The sequence below is a fragment of the Acanthopagrus latus genome, chromosome 4 (genome assembly GCF_904848185.1).
Source record: "Acanthopagrus latus isolate v.2019 chromosome 4, fAcaLat1.1, whole genome shotgun sequence".
Lineage (NCBI taxonomy): Eukaryota > Metazoa > Chordata > Actinopteri > Spariformes > Sparidae > Acanthopagrus > Acanthopagrus latus.
Genome location: NC_051042.1, coordinates 5,757,278 through 5,784,197, shown reverse-complemented (window position 1 = coordinate 5,784,197; position 26,920 = coordinate 5,757,278). Strand labels below are relative to the sequence as shown.

At 39.3% G+C, this 26,920-nt stretch overlaps 3 protein-coding genes across 3 annotated transcripts in view; 2 read left to right on the top strand and 1 right to left on the bottom strand.

Annotated features, from left to right (window-relative positions):
• Positions 1-1,888: 1,888 nt before the first annotated feature.
• On the top strand, positions 1,889-13,385 carry cln6a (CLN6 transmembrane ER protein a). The gene is made up of 7 exons (XM_037095124.1): positions 1,889-2,088; positions 3,625-3,745; positions 3,875-3,973; positions 5,352-5,540; positions 7,189-7,244; positions 10,126-10,248; positions 11,280-13,385. Exons 1-7 carry the CDS (start codon positions 2,027-2,029, stop codon positions 11,545-11,547), a joined length of 918 nt encoding a protein of 305 aa, XP_036951019.1. The 5' UTR covers positions 1,889-2,026; the 3' UTR covers positions 11,548-13,385.
• A 189-nt stretch (positions 13,386-13,574) lies between these two features.
• On the top strand, positions 13,575-16,621 carry LOC119017931 (calmodulin-like protein 4). Its single transcript, XM_037095125.1, has 5 exons — positions 13,575-13,745; positions 13,845-13,875; positions 14,208-14,348; positions 14,523-14,711; positions 16,364-16,621. Exons 1-5 carry the CDS (start codon positions 13,590-13,592, stop codon positions 16,459-16,461), a joined length of 615 nt encoding a protein of 204 aa, XP_036951020.1. The 5' UTR covers positions 13,575-13,589; the 3' UTR covers positions 16,462-16,621.
• A 150-nt stretch (positions 16,622-16,771) lies between these two features.
• The window catches only part of LOC119017929 (A disintegrin and metalloproteinase with thrombospondin motifs 7), an 87,522-nt gene continuing 77,373 nt past the window's right edge, over positions 16,772-26,920 (bottom strand). The window contains exon 24 of the mRNA XM_037095123.1: positions 16,772-21,823. Coding sequence (XP_036951018.1) covers positions 21,684-21,823 — 140 coding nt within the window. The 3' untranslated portion in view covers positions 16,772-21,683. The remainder of the gene's footprint in view (positions 21,824-26,920) is intronic.

Here is a 26,920-nt window from a genome sequence, read left to right as displayed (position 1 = left end):
TCTCAGAAATCAAGAGCAGTTTTGAGTAGTGCCCACTCTCTGTGTTGAATAATGAACTGATGCAGACATGCTCATGTTGAGATCAGTTGAGGAGGGCTGGAGAGTTAAAACAAAGACCAGCGTTTGATCTACTCCTAGCTCCCCAGAGAGAGCAGATCCTTTCAAACTGCTGCTTTCAGCTGGTGCACACAACAGATGGTTGCCACAGTCAAGCTGGACTAATTGCATCTTCTCATTTATGAATTGTAAAAGAGGATACCTTACATGTACCATGATAACTTCTCTGTTACCTGGAAGGCATTCATAGGAAGGCCAAGCAAGACGTAAATGCAGAAGTAAATTAATAAAAATGTTGTGGCCAAGGGTGAGTAAACAGCCATGTGGAGTTTTAATTTAGATCAAATTTTTCTGAGAAACTGGCTGCGGAGTGAGGTCTGAGGATTATCCATCATGTGTAAGAAAAACACAGCTGAGGCAGTAAATGAACTATGGCTGAATTCCATTTAGAACACGTTGAACGTTTCGGTTATGGCGGTTTATTGTAAGGACTGTATAGTAAACTGGATTGAATCACTTGTGGCTGCTGGGGGCCATCAGTTAGAATACACAAGTCCAGATGTTCCTTTTAGTTTCTTTATTGCTGATTAAGAATGGTTGAGGGTGTGAGTGTGACAGATGAGTGTGTGGGGGTGAAATGTGGGTGAAAGATGTATGGAAAGTGTATGTGTGCATGTGTGCGTTTGTGTGTTGTTCTGTAACAGAGAAGAAAAAAGAACAGTTATCAGAACAGCATGTACATTATTAACTATACAGTACCAGGAATGGTAAACAATGAATCATTCAGCTTACTTAGAACAACCAGTAACATAAAGTAATAATAAAAACATGTACGTGAGAGACTTCTGTTAGCAACTATTAGCATCAATGAGCTAACTGGTTAGCCTGATTATCAAATTATATAAACCATAAGGAATAACATAAAGTAATAAACAACCATAAACAACACACTCACTGGTCTCTGAACACACACTGTCAAACTCCCAACTCCCGAAAGAAACGGCAACATTAATAATCAAACAAAGTCCCCGTCTCTCTCTGTCTGGTACATGACCACCTGTTGCACGACCCACTCCTCTATAGCTCTCCTTCAGCACCGTTTCTATTTACAAAATGTTGAATTCATTAATTCATTTCTAAACAGAAATGGTTTGTTTGTTTTCTGTAATGTTGTTTGGTTTTCTGTAATGTTGTTTGGTTTCCTGAAAATTCATTGTGCTATAAGTTATGTTAAGTTTCTGAAATGCTGTTGTATTTTATAAAATACTGCTGTGTCTCCAGAAATCTTGTGTTTTGACCTTCAGGACCCCTGCAAGGGGTGTATGCCACTAACAGCACACAAGATTTTCAATGTTTAATTAAACAGCATAGACACATTTTCTGAATAAAAAGCATTAACATTTACATCTAACTGATTTTGATGAATCATTTCGACATTCAATTATTTATATTCATTAAAGTTCGTATAATGACAATCACTGAGACAAGAAATATGACTCTGCAAGTGGCAGTGAATCTGCTTTGCATAATATATGGTGGAAATGTGTAATAGTAGCCTACTGCAACTTTTCATTATTATCTATTTTACCATGAAATGTTATTGTATACAGAACAAAATAATCTGCTGTCAAGGAGTATATCACTAACTGCTAAAAAAAAAAAAAATAATAAAAAAAATAAAAAAAAATAAAAAAGCAGACTCACTGACAGTATACGTTAATTCTTTTAATTCAGAGAACAGTTTTCAGGTTTCCTCGTATTTGTTTACGTCATCTCCCGCCTCCACTCCTCTGCTGTAATCTGATTGGTGGATCAGGCAGACAGGCGGGAACAAGGCGGTAACCAGGAAGTGAAGTTCAGTTTTGACAGAGAGATGTTTACAGGAGTTTACTGCTGTTAACTTCCATCGTTTGGACCACAGGACGGTCAGTAAGGACCGTCTGCTTGACCAACGACACACAACACGGACATGAAAATGCAGACTGCACGAAAACGTCGTGGAAACGATTCACAGCAGCCAACACAAAATAGGTTTGTAGGTTAAATTTATTGTCACAATAAGCTGTGCGTTGTTGTCAGTATGCAGACTAGGCTCATAAACTACAGCCATAGTGACAAAAAGAAAGTAATTTATTTTTAACCACTTATTAAGTTATCAGTTACGGTCCAGTATCCGCTCTGTGGCTTGTTCGTCTGCGTCCACAAACGCGTAAACGCGGCACGACTTCGTACAAAGTGAACGACATGACGCGCAAATGAAAGCTAACCTAACAGACGCGGTTGACGGCGCCAATTGACAACCTTCAACTTATTTGCTAACGATGAAGTATTTGTTGTCCGATGTTGTAGCTGCACGTGGCTGATCAACAGGACCGAATATCATTTGACGGAAATAAATAGAACAGTGGCATTTTAAAAACACTGTCAACAGAGGTTCAGCACAGCAATCTTGAAACGGCATTGACTGCATATTGGTTGATGCTGGTGGTGTTAAATCAGAAGATGATGAGACACCATAAATAAGAGTTTTACGTGTGCAAAGATTAGTTTGTAGGGGCTAACATGACATATCATTCACAAAATGTTCATAAGTTTGCTGTCAAATCAGTAATCCTACAAAAAAAATACGGGAAGCTACACGGAGAGACAACGGAGAGACAATAGAGGAACAACACACAAGCCATGACAGAGGCCCTTGCAATGAGGACATATAAATGCCTAAATGTTAACTCTGTAATCGCAATAAACAGTCAGCACATGCTCACATATTTTTCTCCATATGTGAGCATGTGCTGACAAGGTGATGTCACATCCCATCTCAACTACTGGTACCTTGAAGTGATTTAAGAGAGTGACAGACATCAAATACATACTAATATGTAGTACACTTAAAATGTACTATTCTAAAAATATAATATAAAAATATATAAAATATGTAGCAACAGACACTCTATCAGCAATAATATTGCCCATTTTTCGTTTGAGATATGTCTTAATAGTTAAATAAGATTATGCTTTCATGTAATTTCATTAGTAACGCAGTAGTAGTAGTTTTGCTGCAGTTTTACTGGTGTTGACACCGCCTGTACATCTTTTGCATGACCTGAGCTGCACTCAGCCTTTCTTTGGATTTGTACATATGTTGAATCATAGTGACTGTTCAGGATGCAGCAGGAAATTACGTACCCAGCACAATGAACAATTGTCAGGTTGACATTAAAAATGTAAGTAAACCCACAGTTGCTGGTGCATAATCATCTGAGTTTATGATTTCCTGGAGTGAAAAAAGAAAAAAAAACAGTATCAATACCCGATAGTCTCCTAATTAAATGAACACTTGCTATATACATATATAGCATGTGGCCTCTCATTAAAAGGAGAGATAAAGTACAAAAAGTAGCAAAGTCAACCTTTTGTTTTACTACTGTAGTAAACACCATAGTAAACCATAGTTTACTACAGTACTCCCAACATGTCTATTAAACGCTCAACCTCTGCGCTGCCCTTTGCTTTCCTAATGTTGCTTCATTACAGTGATTTACCATGACTGTAAATGTGTGTTGACAGCACTCCCAGTGGTCTGAAGGAAAATGTGGTGCAGCAGAAAAGGCAGCACTTCCACTTTGACCTATGGTTCTGTCTGACTCTGCAGAACTGGATACTGGATTTTGGGAGGCCTATTATCATGGTAAGAGGGCTCCATGCAACTTTTGTCTTAGTTTGTTCCTACAGTTTAAAAAAGTGCAATAAAATGGTAGCCTAATTCCAAATTTCATGGAGCAAAGAATGCTAAATAATTTGTTATCATATGTATTAGATCATCCTTCCTCTGGAGTGGTTTCCCCTGAACAAGCCCAGTGCTGGAGACTATTTCCACATGGCATATAATGTGATTACACCATTTCTGATGCTCAAGGTAAGTCTGACCACATCAAAGTGCTTTGGTTATTGTGAAAGAGACAAATACTTAGTATGAGACTATAAAGCTGATCGTGCCTAATATTAAAATAAATGTGCACAGTACGCTTCAAAGACTCAATTTAGAATTAGACCTACCATAGTAATGTAACAGCCCCCAGCCTAAACAATCAACAGGTATAATTGACCTCCGCATGGCCCCAGTGACAAAGACCACAACAACAATTTTCATTTCATTTCAAGTTTGTTTTTTTGTATTAGAAAAAAAAAAAGATTGCTTTTAGACCAGGCTTCACGCATACAGCAGGAAGCTAGACAACCTTAGATGCCAATTATAAATGATATTACTGCCGCATATGAATTATGCTGAAAGTCCCCTTCTGGTCAGAAATGTGTTTTTCTTCTTGTTCCTACTGTTGAATGTTTGAATTTAACTATGTAGAATGGTGTATCTGCAGAGTTTGACAAAAGTCCATTACAGATTATCAATATCAGATTTTCTATGAGCAAAAATTGCTCAGTTGTGATCACTGAAAATCTGCCCCAGCCTAAACAATCAACAGATATAATTGACGCATGGTTCTGTTTGCTCTGTTACCTTACTATGGTGGGTCTAATTCTAAAATAGATTCTTTGAGTGTTATCAATATCAGATTTTCAATGAGCACAAATAAGCAATTTGTAATGAAATAAATCCATCTGTTACACTTACCATTATAACACTGATCATATTTTATCCCTTTAGATGTATACACTGAAACATGTGCTTACTTTTAGAACATTCAGCACACACATTCAGAACTCCCAAATAAAATTGCATATACACACAAATGGTACTCAACTAATATTGAATCATTCATATAATCTATTCAGTGTATTACACATTTTTACTTATTTTGAATGATTTTTCCACACGTGAACTCCCCTGACAATTGCATATTTTGTTTCAATTCAATTAATTATTCAATTGCACCTCAGTTTCTTTTCTCATTGCTGATTTTTTCCAAAAGCCAAATTGACACAAAATGTTAAGGGAAGCCCACAGTGACCTGCTTTTTAAGGCACTTTGGTTTGCTTCTTGCACACAATCTCGAAGACATAGGGGGTTTGATTCCTGAATGTCTGCATGATCCAACACCACAGCACTGATGAGAGCTGAAGGCGTAGAGACATGGGCAGAAAACAGCGTGAAAAATCTATAATGAAACACCTGCTATCCAGAAGGGATAGCACTGGGGTTGTGTTGTTAAATCATAACAACCTACTTGATATGTATCATGCATATTTACAATCCTACATATGCAACCAACATAAGTATCTTTTAAGATGTAGTTGATGTGATATATACTGAATGTGTGTGTTGCTGCTCCATTCAGCTGATTGAGCGCAGTCCAAGGGCGCTGCCTCGCTCAGCCATCTACCTCTGCATCATCACTTTTGTCATGGGAGCCAGCATTCACCTGGTGGGAGACTCCATCAACCACCGGCTCATCCTGAGTGGCTACCAGCTCCACCTGTCAGTCAGAGAGAACCCCATAATCAAAGACCTTAAGCCTGCCTCACTGGTGAGGATCTGTTTTCTTGAAGTGCAGTTTTATTCTATGATGGGCATACTGAGAATACTAATTCAGATTGCGTTTGTAACATTTATCCTTCAGTATGTTATGTCTATTAACACCTGTCAGAATGTCATACAGCAAACATCAGCTTGTGTTGTTTGCTATGACACTCCAGAGACAGATCAGTGACATTAAAGAAATTGGTTTTTCTTTTCCGCCTGTGACATGAACTGACACTGCAGCCTACAAACATATCCAGCAGAATTTATCCCGCTGTGTAGAAGTGTAGCTTATTTTTTATCTGTTCCTTCATTGCCAACACATCCTGATTTCCATAGTTAAGGTACTGTGTTATACTTCTGACAACGGTGAGGTTGTCAACAACATACTGATGTGTGACATATCTAGGGCAGGATAGCAAGAGACAGGACTAGTATAGGGTAGCTATCGTGTGCTTTGTTTATGTTGAGTGTAAAAACTTGATTTGACTTCAAACTCTGAAAGTTGATGGCCAGTGAAACAACCAATAGTGACTTAGTTTACATGCAGAAAATAAGAAATTATAAAACATGGTTTGATGTTCTGCAGTAGCCTAATTATGGTCAATATAACATGTAATCTCTGATTTCTCTTCTGTTCCCCACCATATCCTTTGACTAAGAGTTTAAGATTTCCAGTGTATTAAAAGTGAGTGTTATACAAGAAACTTGTTTGGGGAAATGACACTGAAGTGGAAGAGATTTCTTTTTTTGTCTTATTGTTTAGAGCATCTTGACTGACAGCTCAGCAAGTGAACAGGCCCTTTAGTGTTAGAGTACGCATGTATATTTTATTGTTTATGATGGACGTGTATAGACTTGTTTTAGTTTCAGGAAGGGCTGAACAATATTTGAATATTATTGAAAGTGGCAATGTTTTTGATAAAAGTCAAATGTCTCACAACATACCAATACAAATGATACTCCTCAGATTTAAGGGAATGTGTATATTTAATAGAGACCACAGAAAAGATCACATCATTATTATTTTTAGATTTTTCAGTGAAAATTAAATACAAAAATTCATATTGGACATTTCTGATTTCCATATTGTTTCTGAAATCCAGATACTGCAGAAAGTTGACAATAATCAAGTTGATAAAGTGCTAATAGACACAGACACCATCATAAATGATGTGTAGGTATTCTTGCACTCAGTGATATCTGAGTTGTGTGTGTGTGTATATATGTTTATGTGTATGTGTGTATATGTATACACACACACACACACACACACACACACACACACACACACACACATATATATATATATATATATATATATATATATATATATATATATATATATATATATATATATATATATATATATATATATATATATATATATATATATATATATATATATATATATATATAATGTTTATTATGTAATGTTTATTATTTATTAGGATTTTTCTCTGTATTGCCACCAATCTGTAGACATGGTTTCTAATTAACTGCCATTATTATGTGTGTATGATACTAGAACAGTAGGTGGCACTGTTGCATAAGGTAGAGGGATATATACAGTATTGTGCCACCAAAAAATATCTGTGAATGTTTTGAAATGAGATTCAAGTAGTAATTCACCTGTCATTTTCCTTCCTTCACAGATTGACTCCTTTGAGCTGCTTTATTATTATGATGAACAGCTGGGACACTTAATGTGGTAGGTGTCTATGACTATAAATGTTATGCAAATACAGTGCTGTGAAATGACTGGAATGTGGCAGAATTCAAGATCTCCCTCAGATCCCTCAGTTTAAATCTTAATGATGAATCTTAATGTTATGAATCAAAATACTATATATACAACAGTTAAATTAACTAGATTGGCATACAGTGGATACCACAAGAAAGGAAGCCAGTGTCATTGTGCTGGAATATGTGGCTGTTTTTCATTGTCTACATAAAAACAGATTTTAGGATCAGCAGCCTCAAATTTGTTGTGACAGTTCACAGCAGCAGTTTGATGGTGCTGACTGAAATATCGATCAATAACTTGAAGAAAAAACTTTTGTCTGATAACAAGGTTTATTTTGAGAACAATGTAGTTTCATTATACACATTAAGAAGAAGAGGTATAACTCTCCCTCTCTTTCCCTTTAATTGCATAGGCTCTTAGTATTCTGGACCAATTTCATTTTCATTTTGCAAATACTGCTGTTTGTGTGTGTGGTTTAAATATTTCACCTGTAGGCAGCACACACAGACTGATTCGACAGACAAATTGGCCTAAAATCCAGAAACAAGTTGGGTTTTTTCCTCTGCGTCACACATTGGTGCTCCTAAGATCTATCATGTTACAGTTTGTTGAGATACTGCCTCAAATTAAATAATGATGAAATCAATTTTAGCCTGTTAGGATGGGGGTGTTTTGCTAGCTGACTGTTAAAAATGCATACCATATAGTGACAATGTTCCTGGTTTGATATATTGCAAGCCTTCTCAAGTTTTATGCCTTTATTGGTTAGTGACAGTGGGGCGATGACAGGAAACGAGTGGATAGAGTGATGAGGAACAACATGCAGTGAAGGGTCCTGATCAATTATGAATTGATAACATTTTATGGTCAATTTTATTAAGACACCATAATATTATGCAAAAAATGTTCTGGTCTGTTCAGCTCCACAGCTCAGGTCCACCAACTTGACCATGACGCTGTCATTGTTGTCTTTTTAAAATTCTGACTGAGATAGAAACAGATATCTTCAGTTTATCTTCTGTAAATGCTCTCTGGTAAACACACTAAGTAACGGCAATGCATGTGTTTGTTATTTCTGTGCTGCCATTTGTTGTTAGTTATCTTCGAACACACACACTGATGCTAATCAGCTATCTTTGATAAGCTTTTATCAACCAAGGATCGGACTAGTTATAAAAGATATTACTGATATAGCCGCAGCAACCTTGTGAGCATTAAACCTGAACCTCTGCAAGGACTAAGTTTGAGGCTCCTTTCATTCACTGAGTTGATGATTAAGTGACAAAGTATTTGAGCACTAGAGTGTGAGAAGACGCATGCACACAGGATCAAGGAGTCATTTTCATTACTGGTACTATTCTTCTTATACCAGAGATGGAAAAAGGTTTGAATTGGAGGGTTTATTGTCATTACTAATTAATCTGATGATCTTTTGATCTTTTCCATGAATCAGAATCATAACTTCCTTTAGTGGTCCCACAATCGGGAAATTTGTGAGTCACCGCAGCCAAAGGACAGTTCAATATGACAATAAACAATAATAGTAGTAAAAAATGAACAATATAATAAAAAGATAAGAAAGAGAAATAGAATTGTATAAACATATTATGTACACATTTAAACAGTGTAGTTATATATAGTGTGGCAGTGTATTGTTATTAATAAATAATAAATATGGGTATGAAAGTTGTCCAGTTGTCCAAAATGAGAAATGGGTCATATGTACAGTTTTTATTGCAAAATGAGGAGAGTAGAGTCTGACAGCAGGAAGAAGGAAGGACCTGTCACATCTCTCCTTCACACACTTGGACCTGCGATACCTCTCCCTCACAGTTGGACCTGCAACACCTCTCTTCACACACCTGGGGTGTTTTAGTCTATGACTGATGGAGCTGCACAGTGCTGTGAAAGTGACCTGCAGGGGGTGGGACTCCTTCTCCAGCAGTGATGACAGCTTATCCATCATCCTGCTCTCTCCCACCACCTGCACTGTTTCAAGAGGGCATCCCAGGATGGAGCTGGCCTTCTTGATAGGTTTATTAAGTCTCTTCCTTCCTGCTGCCGAGATGCTGGTGCTCCAGCACCACAGAGTCATAGAAATAAGTCAGGAGTGCCCCCTGCACTCCAAGGACCTGAGCAGAGCAGCTTCCTCAGCAGATGGAGTCTGCTCTGACCTTTCTTGTGTGGTGCTGCAGTGTGATCAGTCCAGTCCAGTTTATTGTTCAGGTGAACTCCCAGGTACTCCCAGGTCACCTGTGTGCAGGAGCTTGAGGTGGTTTTACTGGCACCAGGCCATGAAGTACCAAGTTTTAACTAATACAAAAAAATAAAAATAACAAGTTTGCAGAGCTGAACATGATATCTTGAAATGTCATTTTACACAGTACGTTTATTTTTTCACAATCCCTGCTTCAGAAATTACCACATCAATAATCCAATTGTCAAATATTTGCTGTTTTTCCAATATATAAATGGACTAATCGTTTCAGCTCTTGCTGATTTGTAGTATCTTACGATTGGAACATTTTCTCCAGCCATGGTACAATACTTGCCATCCGTGAGCTGAAAAGTTTCGCAATGACATCAAGTTAAATCATGCTCACAGTGAGAGGAATTGCTCTTTTTCTCAGTCAGCCCTGAAAGTTTGCCAAGCAGTTATGGCTCAGCTGTTGTCCTGCCTGCTAGGAAGAGGGTTTAAGTATCATGCTGGGGCTGGCCATGAGCTGAGTGGACAAGAGGCTTTGTGAGGATGTTTGTCAATTGAGCGTTTCCACCACTCGTGTGGAAATGTGCAGATAATACACATACTGAACGTCTGCATTGTCTGCCTCTCCTTTTATTCTAGGTATATTCCTTTCTTCATCATTCTATTCATCTACTTCATCGGCTGCTTCACAAAGGCCAAAGAACAGAAGACTATTCCCGTCTCTGGCTGGCTGTTGCTGGGACCCAGCGCCTTCTACTATTGGTCAGCTGCCTTTCCAATTCTTTGGAAAACCTTGTGCTCTACGTGATGTACTATGTTAAATGGAAAACAAGTTTGTCATCGCCAGCATCAAACTCAGCTTTTTAGTTGCCTGAATGATATGAAACTATAAAGAAAAAGGGAAAAAAAAATGTCCACATTTAAGGGATTTTCAGTCTCCTTTTCTGTCCATTAGATAAGAATTGGATTGTCCTCTGTGTGAAAGTTTAAACTTAGCTTTGCAAGGTAGTAATCCAAAGTCAGTGAGATAAAGAAGAGTGAAGGGATGACATCTTTGGCATGAAAAATTATAAAATTATTGAACCATTAAGAGCCCATGTACTCGAGCCAAAGAAAAGAGGTGGGCCTTAGGCTGTTCTCTGAATAACTTAGTAGAGGGGTCAGATCTGATGTCTGAGGTTCCTGCCTAAGTTTCCACAAAGTCTGGTCTGAGGACCTGAGAGCTTTTGGTGGGCTGTAGGGAATCGAACAGTCCGATGGATAAGGAGTCCATTCATGAAGACACTTCAAAACCAAATTTTTTAATGTAGCCCAGTTGCCAGAATATTGCAGTTTATGTTTATGCAAACCACTGATACGGTCACATTGGTATGTGTCATAGGCCTATATACTATATAGACATTTCTACAAAACATGGCATCTCACGTTCGCATTATATGTTAACCGCCGTTCTGTCATATCGGAAGGCAATATCCAGTGTTTTAACATTTGTAAGCATGAAACCACTGGATATTTTTAATGGGAAGGTTCAGATCTTTTGATGTGGGGTTGTATAAAGGTCTTATCCCTACTCAGTGCATTACATCCCAAAGGACGAGGCTTGTTGGCAGCTTTGCAAAGCTCCAGCAATGTAAATGTAATGTAATGTAAAAAAATGATTTGCGTCATCAATACAGAGAATATTTTCATTGTAAAACATAAGTCAAAGGTTTCCTGTAACAATGTGCAGCAGTAGTGTGTGGTTGATGTTTCATTTATTATTCATGACATTTTTTTCCTTTCATTTCTTCAAGGTACTTGGTCACTGAGGGACAAATCACTGAACTTTTCCTCCTCACCTTCCTCGCCATTGTGGCCACCGTGATACATCAACATCGTAAAGGCGTCAGCCCAGACAGCAACGGCCTTTTCCTGCTGTACAGTTTCAGTGTAACTGTGCTCCTGGTGGCAGTGTGGGTGGGCTACCTGTGGAACGATCCGGTGCTACGCAACAAGTACCCTGGACTCATTTATGTGCCAGAACCGTGGTCTTACTACACTTTGCACATCAAGAAGCACTGAATTACATTGGTCCAGGTCTGGCCTCACTGCCTCCTCTGTCTGTTTCTGTATTGATACACACAGACTTTAACTGGTCAGGGTTGTGAAGTTTGGTGAAAAAGTCACCCTATTTGATACTGAGAATCACTGTTTTAATGTAAGGTAGAAGTTAACCCACAAAACATTTCTGGAGCATCACAGCATTCATCTAAACACCCGAAGTATATGGAGACTTGTTTTAAAATCTCTAGAAGCCCCAAGTTCCAGAAACAGATGTTAAAGACATTATCTTGTCCCTTTTTAAAGCCAAAATCTTCACTGTAGCTGCTTAGCTAAAAGCATTAGCACACATTTCATCTACAGAGGGTGCACAAGCTCGGCTGTGAACTGAGGATGTAAACAATCAATTTGGGTTCTCAGGGCTTCCGGAGACTTGGACAAAAGACTTGCTTTAAAGAGCCAATTTATGTTCTTTTGGGGTTTTGTTTTACATTTTTAAAAGTCTCCAGCTACCTCACATGTTCAGGAGAAAGCGCTGTGTTGCAGTGAAGCTCCAGAAATGTTCTGTGGACTTCAGAACTTCACCTGACATCCCATCAGCATGGGCGCGAGTAGATAATTACCGAATATTCATTTTTGCGGAAACTTATCCTTTAATGTTAAGGATTTGAAAAGTTTCATCGTACTTTACTTTTACCATCCCTCATGTCAGTACAGGCATATGTTAGCAACTGATTAAATAGTCTTAACTCAGACAATCTGGGGCCTTCAGGGCTCCTGCATGTTTAAGACCCTGGGTTGTTCTTGCTCCTTTGATCGCTTCGTAAGCGTCAACAGAAGCAATGTCAACTGTTCTCACTGTGTTAAAATGAGTATAGCAGACTGATCACTTGGCGGTTAAGAGGCAGCATGATGCACTGAAAAAGGAGAAAAACATTTCTTACCTTGCTTTATCATCGCCAAAGAATACAATCGATCCATGACTGAATGCTGTGATGTTTATCTTTAATGACCCAGAAGAAATTTGTTCTTAATAAGTTGACTGCCAGTTCCAGCTGGTCCTGTTTGGCATCTGAGAAAGTAAAGCAGAAAAGGATGACACTCCTCATTGATTTTCCATACACACTCTTATCTTAAAGTTGTTTTGCACTTATCAAGCTTGATTCACAAACTTTAATGTCAAGATAAAGATGTTGGGTACTAATACAGATAAAACATTTTTTTATAATAACAAAATAAAAGTTATAAAATAAGGATAAAACAGCAATATGAAGCCAAAAGATTATAAAACAAGAGAGAAGGTGAAATCAGTATGGTGAACTCTGATGGAGACATGAGTGAGAAGTATTATCTGAACAACAGGGTCAAATATGTTTTAAATTTGGATTTGTTAGGTAAAATGAACTTCACTCTTCTTAATGAATATTAATGACAATAAAAAAGAAAAAACTTTCTCTCAGGTATTTAAGGTTTCGTGCTTTGACAGAATTATATCAGTATTGTTTAGTATGAAAAGTGAACTGTTTTATTTCCATATGTGGTCTTTGTAACCCAGCTCTATTGCCAATGCACACTCGTTACAGTATTGCATTATTTGTGTAAGTAATGTACAGTAATACAAAGTACAGAGGGAAATTGAGCCTATTGTCCTGATTGTTGTGACATCACAGAAAGGTGAGCAGATGACTTATAAATTAAAACCCTTTTGTTTTTGCTTTTGTAAAAGCAACATTTATAGTTATTGCACTTAGAGTAAAGCTGGATGTTTTATGTTTCTACTGTATTGTCTCATGTTAAGATGTTCCTGGTTCCTCACTGGTTAGATTTTAGGTTTATTTTAAATAAAATGGTGAAACATATTCAGATTTTCCTCTTTACTGTGCTTTAAATCAACTGTCTTAACAAAGAGCCTGTAAATGTGTAATCTGTGACAACACATGTATTTCAAATCATTTAAAGTCTTTATATGGTTAATTTAATTATACAACACAGCAGTATCATGTGGTGATTGACTGGCAATAAGTGCCCCCCCCCCCGTGGGAGGGGTGGAGAGAGAAAGGACAATGCAGCGCTCTGGATCTGGTATCTACGTTTCCACAGCAACGCATATTAAATTACGTGGAGGCTTGCAGGTGGCGGACTTTAAACTGAGGTGGAGCGACGGTGACGTGGTCGACAGAACTGTCTTCTTCCTGGAAAGCAAAGCAACTGCAAACATGGTAAGAGCATAATTAAACTTTCTTTCATACAATTCCTTAATTGACACATTGTTTGTGTACTTACCTGCTTGGTGATGACAAACTATTATCACCCCACAGGCTAAATTCTTCACACCAGTTCAAATCAACGGTAAGAGACTTCTACAGCACCACATGTTGTTTTCCATCTGCTAGTATTGTAGATGTAGAATAGATGTTTGAAATGTGTAATTTGCCATCTATTTTTCATAAATAGTGGACATTTAAATTTGAATAACTTATACAAGGGGGAAAAGGAAATGAAAAAAAGATTTGGAAGCATACAATCTTTTAACTCGCGGCCTTTGTTCAGTCTGAATTAATTTCTAAATTAACCCGTTCTTGACTGATAGATTAACTAAAATGAAAAATGTCCCCCACGAGTAATGCAGTCAAATAACCTGTGCCTATGTGAATCAATATTTTTTTCCATTTCCTTTACAGAGTTCAAGGAGTGCTTTTCCTTGTATGACAAGAAGCAAAAGGGCAAGATCGACGCCAAAGACCTGATCACAGTTATGCGCTGCCTGGGTACAAGCCCCACGTTCAGTGAAATCGAAAGACACCTACAAGTTCATAAGATAGGTAAAGTGCAACATACGTCAATACATTCAGGCTGCGGCCAAATAAAGGTTGTGAAAGCTTGTTCAGGGTGCGATTGAGTGGATGATGAAAATAATATCCTCTTCATGCAGGCAGATAAACTTGTGAGTTTTTTTCTCAATTAACAGCTCACTTTTGTTCTACGTTCCTATTTAGAAAAAACAGGTGAGCTGGACTTCTCTACGTTTCTGACAATGATGCACAGACAGATGCAGCAGGAAGACCCCAAGACAGAAATCCTGGAGGCTTTGAGGATGACAGACAAACAGAAGAAGGGATACATCCAGGCCTCTGAGCTCCGGGCCAAGCTCACCATATTGGGAGAGAAGCTCACGAACAAAGAAGGTAAAATAAACAAAGCGCAGGCTTAAAAAGTGTTTTTCAGCTGGAACAGAAATCTATCAGCAAACACTAGAAGAAGCTGCTGAGTTGCTGTGTTGAGAGTGAGCTATGGCAAAAACATTTAAAGCAGATGAATATATATCTGCAATGTTTATTTAGCTCTGTCATCTTAAATACTCAGATTTGAAGTCTGACTATGTGCACCGACATTAAGATTGAAATTGAATGTCCTAACACATACAAGGAACTGGTTCGATTTTTGTAATGTGCCACCATGTTCATCCATCATGAATGTGAACATCCTGAAATCCCCCTTGAATACCCCTTGAACTTGAATATCATTGATTATTTCAGACTGGAGCGTATTGAAGGACAGAATTAATTAAAAACATATCTCTGTCCATATGTTTTATGATGGCAGTGAAAATCAAAACACCTACAGTAAATATAGGACTGTGGAGGATTTCAGGTGCTTTGGAATCAAACCGTATTAGATCAAGCTTTATCTGATGTTTGTACTCAAATCAACACAGATTTCAGTCAAATAAAAGCCTTATAGCTGAACCTAACTCTACTGCTCTTGTCAAATATATTCCTCTCCTATGAAGGCATCGGATGATATGAAAATTTCATGTCACGATCATGCTGTACAAAATGATTGCGCTATTATTACGATAATCATGCAAATATGCTGAAAAAGTCTTAAAAGGCACAAAAGAATCACTTTGCCTTACATTTTCTAAAAAGTCAGTATTTGTAGAACCGTACCTCTGTCAATCTTAAATGTTTTTATGACAATACACAATGTATCTCAGCTCTCGTGGTACATTTACTGCATCTTCAGTGCACAAAACACAACAATCCACCGTCTGCCAGACTGAAGCAAGTCTGACATTAAATGAAAAAAGAATTACAAGCTGCTTCTCTGAATTAACTATAATTCACAGCAGCCCTGTGGACACGCCTGTGTGGCAGAGCTTTCCTCCTAATATTAACTTTAATTATTCTATTTCATTTAAACTTGACCTTAATGTTTTCTCAGCTGTGTGCTGTATCAAACTCAAGGACTGAGAATGAGGTCAGAAACTAAAGTGAGACATCGGATGTCAGTATCTTGAAAATATGTGGAATACTACAATTACAGCTGCAATTGCTAATCGATTAGTTGTCAGCTTTTTTTAAAATCAGACAACTAATTGATTGAGATTGTGGAGGACAGATTAATTTTTAAGCCATCTACAACTAAAGCTAAATTCTGCATCGATCTTATTCGAGGAAAATGTGCAGTGACATAACCGGATAATTAAATAACAGCAGTCAAACTTTTTAGTTCTTTTATTTCTTCTGTGCTGCGGGCCACAGACAGCACTTTATATTGAAATTAAGCTCTGCTGCATCTCAGCGGGGAGACTTCTGTCAAGTTGTCAGATTCCCAAAATACTGAAGCAGAGAGTGAACTCACTATACTGAAAGTTGAGATCCTTACTGTGGTAAGTCTGAGGGGGTCTGGGCCACAATCTGAAGGAGTTGTTGTCAGACAGTCAAACACTCCCGCAGGCAATAACCAGAAGGGACACTCGGCGACAACTTCGGTTTAATCTTGTCACGTTCACTTATAAAGCTGTTTCCCTTTCTCTGTCTGTCTGACTGTCTAGTGGATGAGCTGTTCAAGGAGGCAAACATCAAGTCAAATGGAAACATCAACTACGAGCAGTTCACTGAGATGGTGATGCTGCCACCTGTCGATTATTGAATTTTCAAACACCAGCCGTGACGGGAGCTGACTTCACATACACAGGAACATCGAGCGTTGAGATGACTGAGCATTGGAAAGCGTTGCTGTTTTGTAACTAACACTACAGTTTGGCTTGTTATTCTTTAATGTGATCAAATTAAATTATATTCTGAGTTCACCTTTTGTCAAACTATTTCCTCTACTACGGAAGGGTTAGGGTTACAATCATGGTACAGATAATGTCATTTTTAGAGTGTCATCAAAGCAAAATGTGTCAATGACCTGCTCGTGATGAAGGACAATCCTCACTGGGTAGCTGACTGAAGTTAACTGATTTAGATAAAGACTTGATGTGTAAATAGTTTTCCTGCTCTGATGATTGAAAACATTGATCTGAAGCTCATCTCTGAGGCTGTTCTGAAGGGAGTTTTCTAACAATACAGCAAGTGATGATGAAGCTATATGTATTTCTTGCTTAAACTACAGCAAATACAGATTCGACCAAAGTTTACTTGCTAGAACAGCTGCAGACAGCAATGTATTTGCTCATTCGTACCCTCCACCCACACAAACGGATTGAATTCACACAAGCGACTCAGGATTTTGAACTTTTATCACAAGTTTTATTTTGTAGTATAAAGCACAGTATATAAATATCCAAATGCAATAACACACCAGTGATTAATAAATGAATAACATTTTCTCTGTAAAAACAGTTCATTCAAATGAAGTTTACATTGGTGAAAAATGTGTTAAACAATAAAAGCTACCATGATTGACCTATAATTCATCTGCAGGTAGGATTGTACAAAGCAACTGAAGGCAGGTAAGTGTCATATTAGCCACCATGACTTTGTGCTTGGAAACCAACCTAATCCTAAAATGTACAAATATGAATCTTTAAAAACAGAGGAGGTACAGAAACAACCAGTTCAACAACCTCAGCTGAGAAAAATTACAAACTGCAGTTAAAGAAAAAAGGCGACCAGACGTTGAGTCACTGTCTCGTCCTACGTGTGCTGAAGATTAGTTGTGACTGGTCGCACCCTGATGAAACATGACACACTGACCATTGTGAAACATGGATGGACTCTGTTCTGTAGCTTAGCAGGGACTGTTGGGATGACATTTGGATGGGGAAAAAAAAAGATTGATGTCTCTTGTAATTCTAACAGTGGCACCACAGAGAAGGCATGACCTGCAACATGTGTTGCGCAGATGGACAATAATGGACAATAATGACTGACTTCATGAGCAAAAATCAGTCACTTCAGCATTAAATTTACTAGAGGCCACGGCCAAATCCAACACTCCTTCGCCAAGTTTGACCCTTTCTCATCTGTCCATGAGGGCATAATCCTCATAGTCTAACATCAACTGTGTGTCTTTCAGTGGAAAGCAAATGCATCAATGGAGTACAAATATGACTGACCTTATTCCATCCCATCCCTGATTAGTCAGTTTAGTAGCTGTAGTTTCGTACAGCTGGTTCGTCAACTTTAGATTCTTCTCATTTGTCTCTCATAATAAAGGCTGTTTGTGTTTTACCAGTCATTCATTTTTTTGGCTTCAGAAAAAAAAAACCAAAAGTGTCATGTGAGGAACACAAAGACCATCTTTACAGCAGACATTTTGTCTTGGCAGGAAAAGCACGTGAGTAACTGATACCATTAACGATGTCACCACAAATCAAACTGTCTGCAGCAAACACGGCCCAACAAAAGTGTTTTTATCTGCAAGGTCAGCTGCTCACATTAGCATGCCTAAACTTTCCCTATGGCCTAAAGCAGCAGATTAGCATTACTGCTACAGCCGAAGGGGATGGAATAACATTAGCGACATGTTTTGCATGAGATTAAATCCCCCTGCTCACCAGGACTGGCACTTCTTATGCATGTTAGATTGTCACAGATGGAACAATGTTTTGTCCAGCTTTTTATTGGGCTTGAATTATTTAACAGGAGAGACATTTAACAAAACCATCTGTACCTCAACCATGAGCTCTGCTGTTAAGTCAGAGTGGAATCTACACTTCTTCACGGGTACACATGGTGAGGGTGCAGACTTGTTGCCTGCTTTAGCCGCAGAGCTAGCAGAGAATCATGTAGCCTGGCTCCATCTGTGACCTCAGCACTCAACTCCATGACTGAGTCACATAACATTCCCTCCTCAGCCTTGAGGGAAGAGATAAAGCTGTTTATTTAATACCTGTTATCCAGCATAACCTGTATTCCATGATACCACTGATGTTAAAATCCAATACTTTCACAGGCTGCACTGCTCCTCTTTGCTGAATCGTACATTAAGGTGGCTGAGTCTGTGCAAATATTAGATGTCAGTGCCTTCGACACGTTTCAGTGTCCGGGCAGACAGAGGATGTGAGACCATTATAATCTCTTGAAGATACAACCTCCTGGATGACATGGATTAAAAGATACTGTTTTGACTTTGCCTGGAATTTGACACATTTAATGTGGTACAGAGTGCTGAGGGCACAAACGGGGCCAGCATGTAGCTACGAGAAGCACTTAAGACACTTCTGCAGGGGAAACTATCAACTTATTCCTAAACCCCATTGGTGACAGAGGGTACATCTAACGTTCACTGACTGCAGATGAGAAGCCGGGGTTTGTCTACTTTCCTACTGATAGCGAGGACCCATTATTGGAAAAAGTAATTTAGATTTTAATTTTGACAGTCTTACACTAGTATCTGTGTGAACTCAACGTGCAGCACCAGAATTAAAACCATTACAGGCAGCAGTGACGGAGGAGAGACCGGAGCTTACTGTGTCATCCTGAGGACAAATGGATGTCACTTTGAGATACAAAACTGAACAAAGCAGAACATGAATGTTACAACATCACATAATTGCTTGTTCTCAACACCCACCTGTAAACTTGAAAGAAGAATGTACTTTAAACACACACCTGCCTTTTATTCGTTTATGATAATACATCGATAAAGCAGGTAGAATTTACTTGTAACACTTAAATTGTGCCTTTTATTAACTACACTGCCTCTTTCTGCTTGTGTACATAGTCGTCTTGGGAAAGCAAGACATTATATGACCTTAGGCCCTCAAAGGCAACCCCCCACCCCCCTCTGTTTTTCTCGTTACATAATTCTTTTGTTCAGTGTAGCACAAACCTTCTCCGCAGACATTCCTTTTTTTCATTAAACACCGAACAGCACAAGAAACAAGTGTGGTATGAAAACACGGCCTACACAGACTACATCAAGACGCCTGAGCTTTTCAATTCCTGCTGAAAAGACTCTGAGTGGTGCTAACAACAGTTCTGAACACAGGAGAAAGGAAAAGAAAAGAGTCGAGTGTCAGTTCAGTTCAGTTCCACTAATTAGATAGATAAAATGCAAATAAAACCACAGTTGTAAAAAGGCATAAAATAGAATACTCCTAAATACATAATACACGTGATATGATACGATACAGATGTTATTCCAATAAGTCCCTCCATTTTGAAGAATTACAGAACTTATTCTGAAATGCTGGATTTGACTCATATAATTCAGTTAAATTGTTAACAGAAAATCACATCTGATTATCCAGTATTCAAGTAGATAAGGCACTGGGCCTGCCAATACCTGACCCGAAGTGTTTAGAGCCTCTGTGGCCTCTAGCACCATAGTTCCTGCTGCTCCACTTTTCACATTTAGCTACATGTTTTACTCTGTGACTTTAAAGGTGTGTGTGGTGAAGCCAAAAGGCTGTTTACAAGCTGCTGTGGCCATTAAACTTTCCAGCTGACCATCAGTGAAACCCTGCCTCTGAATGGAGATCCCCCAGTGGACCTGTCAGGCTCTGAGCTGAGGGAGGCTGGAGGACTCATCAACATATAGTGGCGTAGGCATCGCCCTGGTTCCCTCCACAGTAATTGGGTTTTTTGGATTACTGCAGAACATAATCTCTGTGGCAAACACAGGTTTATGATACATGTTTTGTTCAGCATGATAGTCCTCACAGATGAACACCGCTTTTGTGATTTTTTTAAGCTAATGTTAGGATATAAACGGGCGACATCGCCACCTCTAGATGTTCTTTTGTAAATCGATCTGCAAGTTGTAAAGTCAGAGTGAAAATACTTTGTAACTAAAGTTGACCTGTAAATACGGACTAGTGAGTAGATGAGTCTACTACCGAGTCCCCTACAACCTCTATAGTCTCATTCAGACACTTGTTTTAAGACACATGAGAACTTTATAATTAAATTATGGGACATTTAATGACGTATTTTATGTCACAGAGCAGAACAGATGTCATATCAGGCATTTAACCAGAAAACAAAATCACAAACCTCATAGACTAAACTGTAATTCTGTATTGACCAATGACAAACCGACTGATGAGGACATTAACTTTCAGCACAAAACCATGTTTAGTGTACGTTGAGTAAATATTTCAGACCTCTTTTACAGGTTGTACAAGTTGTACAACCTGCACAAGTCTCGAAACATTAAAAGGAGCCAAAGGTTTTAAATAAGCTTGTGGAGCTAATGATAGCTTGGCGAGCTAGCCAGCGATGACGCACTACAATTGAGATGCCTACTTTTGTCTTTCATTACGTCTGGTTTAAATAATTACAATACAAATGTAATTGTAATAATTATGAGCCGTGCCTGACTGAGGCTTAACAGGTGTAGCAACAGTAGCTAAGGGGATGACAGGCTTTCGCTAATGGTCAGTTATTTAGAAATGTCACATGGAGCAATTATTCACCACTTATGTTTTGCTTCACACTTGTACCACATCATGCTTAAAAAACATTGTGTAAATGTGTAACTGTCTGTTTTATTTCTGCTGCTGTCAGTAAAATGAAAGCATTGTACCAAAGGCTAACGAGTGGTTCATCTACATGTGTAATAACTCATTACTAAGCTGGCTACACTGACAGGAGACACAACGTTTCTGTGATAAAGAAATCCTGACTCATTAAATGTCATCTCGGTCAAAACTATATAATGTAAAAAGGGCAAAGAAATATTTACATTCTCGTTGCTTTGCTGAGAGAAGAGGCGACGCTATCGTGACCATTCCAACTCATTTCCGCCCTCTCGTTAATTTCGCCAGCAGAAACATGCAGAGTTTTGTCGTGGGACTAATTCACGATAAGTCTGTAGTGGTGACAAGATCAGGAAGGGCTCAGATTGTTGAATTCATTGATTACATTGAATCAGTCAGTGTTGCAGTCCTGTGGATGAGGCCTGTGAGTGGCTGCACCTCAGTGGCGAGACGTACTCCGGGAGCGCTGGCTGCAGGTTTTGCAGCACTGTGCTCGTACGTTGGGCAACAGACAACGGCCAAGCCAGCGGAGAGTGTGACAGAAGCGAGGCGTCAGCCGATCACGAACACAAACTGCTCCTGTGTGGGTGACAGAAAGAGAGGTTTCAGACGTCTGGTGCATCATTGCAACTGAACATCAACTTTTCGTAATGTCACAGTTTTCCCACTCAGACGAAAGGCTGGAAATATGCAACAAACCCTGATGCTCTCCTTAACACGTCCACTTATCTTCTTGACTAAATCAGAGCGAACTGCCACAGAAAACAGAAAGTCAAAAGCATGTAAATACGAGATAAACAGAAGTTGGATACTGTAACGACTTTGTCCTGTCGCAAGATTACAGAATTAATCAAGATCTATAAACTTCATCATAAGAGCATACAATTTACTGTTGAAACAAGTAATCCCACACATGCTGCTCAAGGTCTGCTTAATCTTGGGTCACCACAGGTAATATTCAGGAACCTGATGAAGGTTTCTTCGCTAATCAGAGCATGTTTTAGCATGTGGGTGCTAAAACATTAGCCTCGTAGTACATCCGCCTCTGTTCTTTTTACCTGGGGGTAAAAAACAACCAAGAAACCTTTAAACAGTGCTCTGCTAAAAGGGACGTAGAAAAAACTTTCACACCAGCCAGACACTGATTACTGTAGTTAGCAATGATTTGTTGCATCGGATTATTTTTAAACTCGCCTATTAGTGCGGCAAAATACAGTTTGACCTTGACATTAGTTGCCTTGATGAATGGAGAAGGAGAAGACAACATTTTAGTTTGCTTTGTTGCCTTGGAGACAAGAAGCCCACATCACAGTGAAACCCCTCTTGGTCAATGTATTTGTTCCCGCGTGTCCTAACTGGCAACTGGACGTGTTTCGGTTTGTTGAAGACGGCTCACCTCTCGTCCAAGAGGCTTCTTCAGTTCAACTAACTGGAGGGGCTACAGGCTTTTAAACCATGTGTGGGATCGTCCTTACAGAGTGTGTGAGTGTCCTTACAAAGTGTGGGATCGTCCATACAGAGAGTGTGAATGTCCTTACATTGTGTGGTATGGTCCTTACGGAGTGTGTGAGTGTCCTTACATCGTGTGGGATCATCCTTACAGAGTGTGGGAGTGTCCTTGCATAGCATCGGGGTGTCCCTACAGAGAGTGTGAGTGTCCTTACAGAGTGTGAGATCATCCTTACAGAGTGTGGGAGTGTCCTTGCATAGTATGGGAGTGTCCTTACAGAGAGTGAGAGTGTCCTTACAGAGTGTGGGAGTGTCAATACATAGTGTGGGATTGTCCTATCAGACCATTACTCGGTATTGACAGCTGCCCTGAGTTTGATTGGTGCATCCCTTGGGGTTTAAACAAGATGTGTTATTGTTCCTCTGCTGCAGTTCAATATGAAATTCCCCCTTTTTGTTCCCCTTCACAATTCTTCCTTGTTAAAAAAGACTTTTACTCACAATTCTTGGTTTGTCAAACTGCTGAAGCCCTCTGCTGAACATTGGATGGATGGTGGATTTGTTCTCCACATCTTACATTGGACTGCTTCACAAAGGGATAAGGACAGGTGGCCAGTATGGCCAAAAACCTTCTTTTGAATTAAATTCCAGTCCTTTTCTTCACTTTTTGGCCTTTCAGGAGAGTCCTTTGTAAGGATGATGAACAGACTTATTTTTTACATTATTCCACACTTTTCTTCACACTTTGCGTGCAAGAAAGGGCTGATTGAGTGTATGTTTAGAGTAAAGTAAAGGAGTAGCTGTGCTTTCTGCCATTTTTCTTCAAAAATGGAATCAATGACAAAATACATCAAATGAACTTCTTGAATAGCAGCCACTATGTTAACAACAAAAAAGGCATTAAGACATTTGTGGACACAGGTTTGTATCCGTCCACCAGAGCGAACACTCTCTGCTGCCACGTCTCTCAAATCACAGCAGTTACAGCGAGAGGATGAAATTGGATAACCAGGCCAGACAGCGATTTGAGCGTGGGTTGTTTCTGAATTATTACACTTCATCATGCACTCAGTGTTTCAGAGCTTCAAATTCTGTAGTTTTCAGTTTATTGTCTTCTCATTTAGCAGTGAAGTGGGCAGGAATCAGAGCTCCTCCAGGAACAAAGTTAGTTTCACCACCTGTCCTTTTATTTCCCACAAGCACCTCTCTGGAGGAGCTGTCAGGGTAAAAAAGGATAACACATCCCACAATTTCCTGCTGTTATCTCAGCTCAGGTGCATAATTTCTTTAACAGACAGCTTAAGTATTCTAAGTCGCTTTTAAACCTCCTGCACACTGACATGCACCATTCTGTGAGCACTGCAAACCCTCCAGTTGAATGTTTACTTATCGCAGACTGCATATAACGCAATACTGTGACATTTTGACTATCAGATTAGATGAGCTGCATGCTTTTGCATGTAAATCAGGAGTCACAAAGCTGAGAGCACACAGCAGGTGGCTGATGGTGAAGGTGAACTGTTACAGAAGAGATAGAAAACGTGTCGAGAATCAGGTGTTGGATGAATGTGAAGGTGTAGCATCAAAGGGACACTAGAAATAAAGTCAAGAGTGTCCTAAAATTATGTTGCCGGGATGATGAAGGTCCAAGCCAAATGTATTGGCAATCCATCCATCTCTCTTGCTCTTTTCTGTTTCCCTGTTAAAAGGGTTTTTTTCATAAAAAGATGAGTTTTACCTCAGTTGAACCGAAGGGTTAAAAGAAAAGAAGGATAGACCTGGGGGTTAATTGAAATTGAGGGGCTCAGCAGCATGCTTGCAATGGCCTCTGCCCTGTGACCTATACATGCTGCTCCTCTGAACACAGTGCTCTCGTGTAAAAACCCTGGGTGCAGAATTTTCAGTGTCAGAGAAACTCCATGACATCAGTGGCGTACAAAGATCACAGCGGCAACACAATACACAAGGTTTCCTGTGTGCCTCTCATCTTCAGTACATGTGCTATCTCATTCAACAGCACGCCACATACAGTACAGTCATCAACAAAAGGCAGCAGTGGGACGTAGGACTTCTTTGTGAAGAGAAACCTGTTCATGGACGGCCCGATTCAGCCTCTCATCCTCTGCATCAGTACAACAGTCGTTCCATGAAAACATTCTTCTGTCCCTCATATTTACAGAAATGTTACACTGGAAGAACACCTATTTTTCCTATTTCATATTCAAATGTGCGGTTATTTGAACACTTACTGTTGGGCCATCAGTTTGTGTCAGTATGTTTTTTAATCAGACCACTCGTTCCCACAGAGTCATGTAGAAACCTTTTACTGCTTTTGTCCTATTTAAAATGCAAACATGTAAACATGACCAGTGTTGGGGTACAGTAATATCTTTCTTTTAGCAGTCACAATGTAATGTAAGGCTTTACTAACAATATTTCAGTAATATATTGCGATCTGCTGCTTGGTGCTTCGTAGGCAAGTCAACATTGGGTTTTTAAACTTGCCCACTGGAAAAAGATGGAAAATGGTGCTATGAAAGGGTGAGAGTGGATCAGAACTGTAAAGTTGTGTCCAGACCAGCAAACACTTGAGCTGAAAATCAATACAAATCCGATGTGAATTGTGAATTCAGGTGATGATTTGTGGTAGAGCAACACCTTCCATAATTTTCTGACACTGTCAAAAGTCAAGCTCAGCTCTCTAATGCCCAGTAAGGTCAGAGGAAATGCTGCTGTGCTGTCACAGTTTGTGGGGGTATAGTATTCAGTTCATCACACTGGACAGCTGCTGGATAAGAGCTTAGCCTCACCTCCACGATCCTCTGTGGGTGACTGGTGTAGAGTTACAGTGAAGTATGTGGCCCTCCAGAGGGAGACGTGGGCCGGAGCCTGCAGACAAACTTAACTTAAATCCACTCTCCTGACTTCTGAACCTTTCTTTCAAGGGAATCCTTGCAACAACTTACATTAATCACTGGAAACTCTGGGAGAGGATGGCAGTCCTAGCTTCAGTTACGAACATCTCATCTCATCTCTTTGTTTAAGAATCTATTTTCTCTCTCTCACACACACACACACACACACACACACACACACACACACACACACACACACACACAATTGAATTGGACGCTGTTAATTGCCATGACCTACAATGTTTTAAGATGGCGTTTGAGTTTATTTTGTAGATTATTTTCACAGTTTTCATTCTACCAATGAACTTGTGGTGCCTGAATGATGGATACACCAACAAAGGTGTCTGCTTCCTTAATTCGACAACAGAATAGCCAAAAAAGGTGTGGACTGCCAGTTTAATAATTACAAATCATTAGGTTAAAAAAACACCTTCTACAACACAAACACCACAGTGTATGTCGTTAGCTCCGGCGGTGACTAATTGCAGTAGGAATCTGTAGATGCAGAGACTGACTGCAGTTCACTCTCCCAGACAGCCTGCGTGCTCACTGCAGACTACAGACCCGACTGTATGTTTCACAGTACATCACACAAAGGTTCAGAGGCTCCATAAATCACAGATCACATACAGTGCTGCTTGAAAGTATGTGAACCCCTTAAGCAGTTTAGATGTTTGTTGTTCTACCATGATTTTCTCATCACCAGCTTTTATGTATGAACTGTCAGATAAATGTTTATCAATTGCATGTGCTTGTTTAGTGGGACTTGTTTAAGTAGCCCAAAAACTACATGAAACATGGAATTAGTGTATGTGCAAAAGTAAGTGAACCCCCAGCTGCGTTGGTTAATTCAAGCAGGTAACAGACTCAGGTGAAACACATTTGGGTGCTTAATTAATCATTTAAGCAGACCAATGAAATTGAACAGCCATGGTATTCATGGGAGGGTTGCTAGAAGGAAGCCTCTACTCTCAAAAAACAACAAAGCCGCCTGCTTCAACTTTGCCAGAGAGCACTTGGACAAACCAGAGGCCTTCTGGAAGTCCATTCTCTGGACAGACAAGTCCAAAATAGAATTATTTGGTCACAATCAAAACCACCATGCTTGGAGAAAAGCCAACACTACATATGAGGAAAATAACCTCCTCCCAACAGTGAAGCATGGTGGTGGAAATGTGAAGGTCTGGGGCTGCTTTTCTGCTTCTGGACCTGGACGACTCCAAGGAACCATGAATTCTCTGGCATATCAACAAATTCTTGACCAGAATCTCCTGCCATCAGTCAGGGAGCTGAAGCTGGGATGAAAATGGAT

Coding starts and splice junctions, on each gene's coding strand:
- cln6a (XM_037095124.1), top strand. CDS start 2,027: ATGAAAATGCAGACTGCACGAAAACGTCGTGGAAACGATTCACAGCAG. Junction 3,974..5,351: donor CACCATTTCTGATGCTCAAG/GTAAGTCTGACC, acceptor TGCTCCATTCAG/CTGATTGAGCGCAGTCCAAG. Junction 10,249..11,279: donor CCCAGCGCCTTCTACTATTG/GTCAGCTGCCTT, acceptor CATTTCTTCAAG/GTACTTGGTCACTGAGGGAC.
- LOC119017931 (XM_037095125.1), top strand. CDS start 13,590: ATGCAGCGCTCTGGATCTGGTATCTACGTTTCCACAGCAACGCATATT. Junction 13,876..14,207: donor CACACCAGTTCAAATCAACG/GTAAGAGACTTC, acceptor TTTCCTTTACAG/AGTTCAAGGAGTGCTTTTCC. Junction 14,712..16,363: donor GAAGCTCACGAACAAAGAAG/GTAAAATAAACA, acceptor CTGACTGTCTAG/TGGATGAGCTGTTCAAGGAG.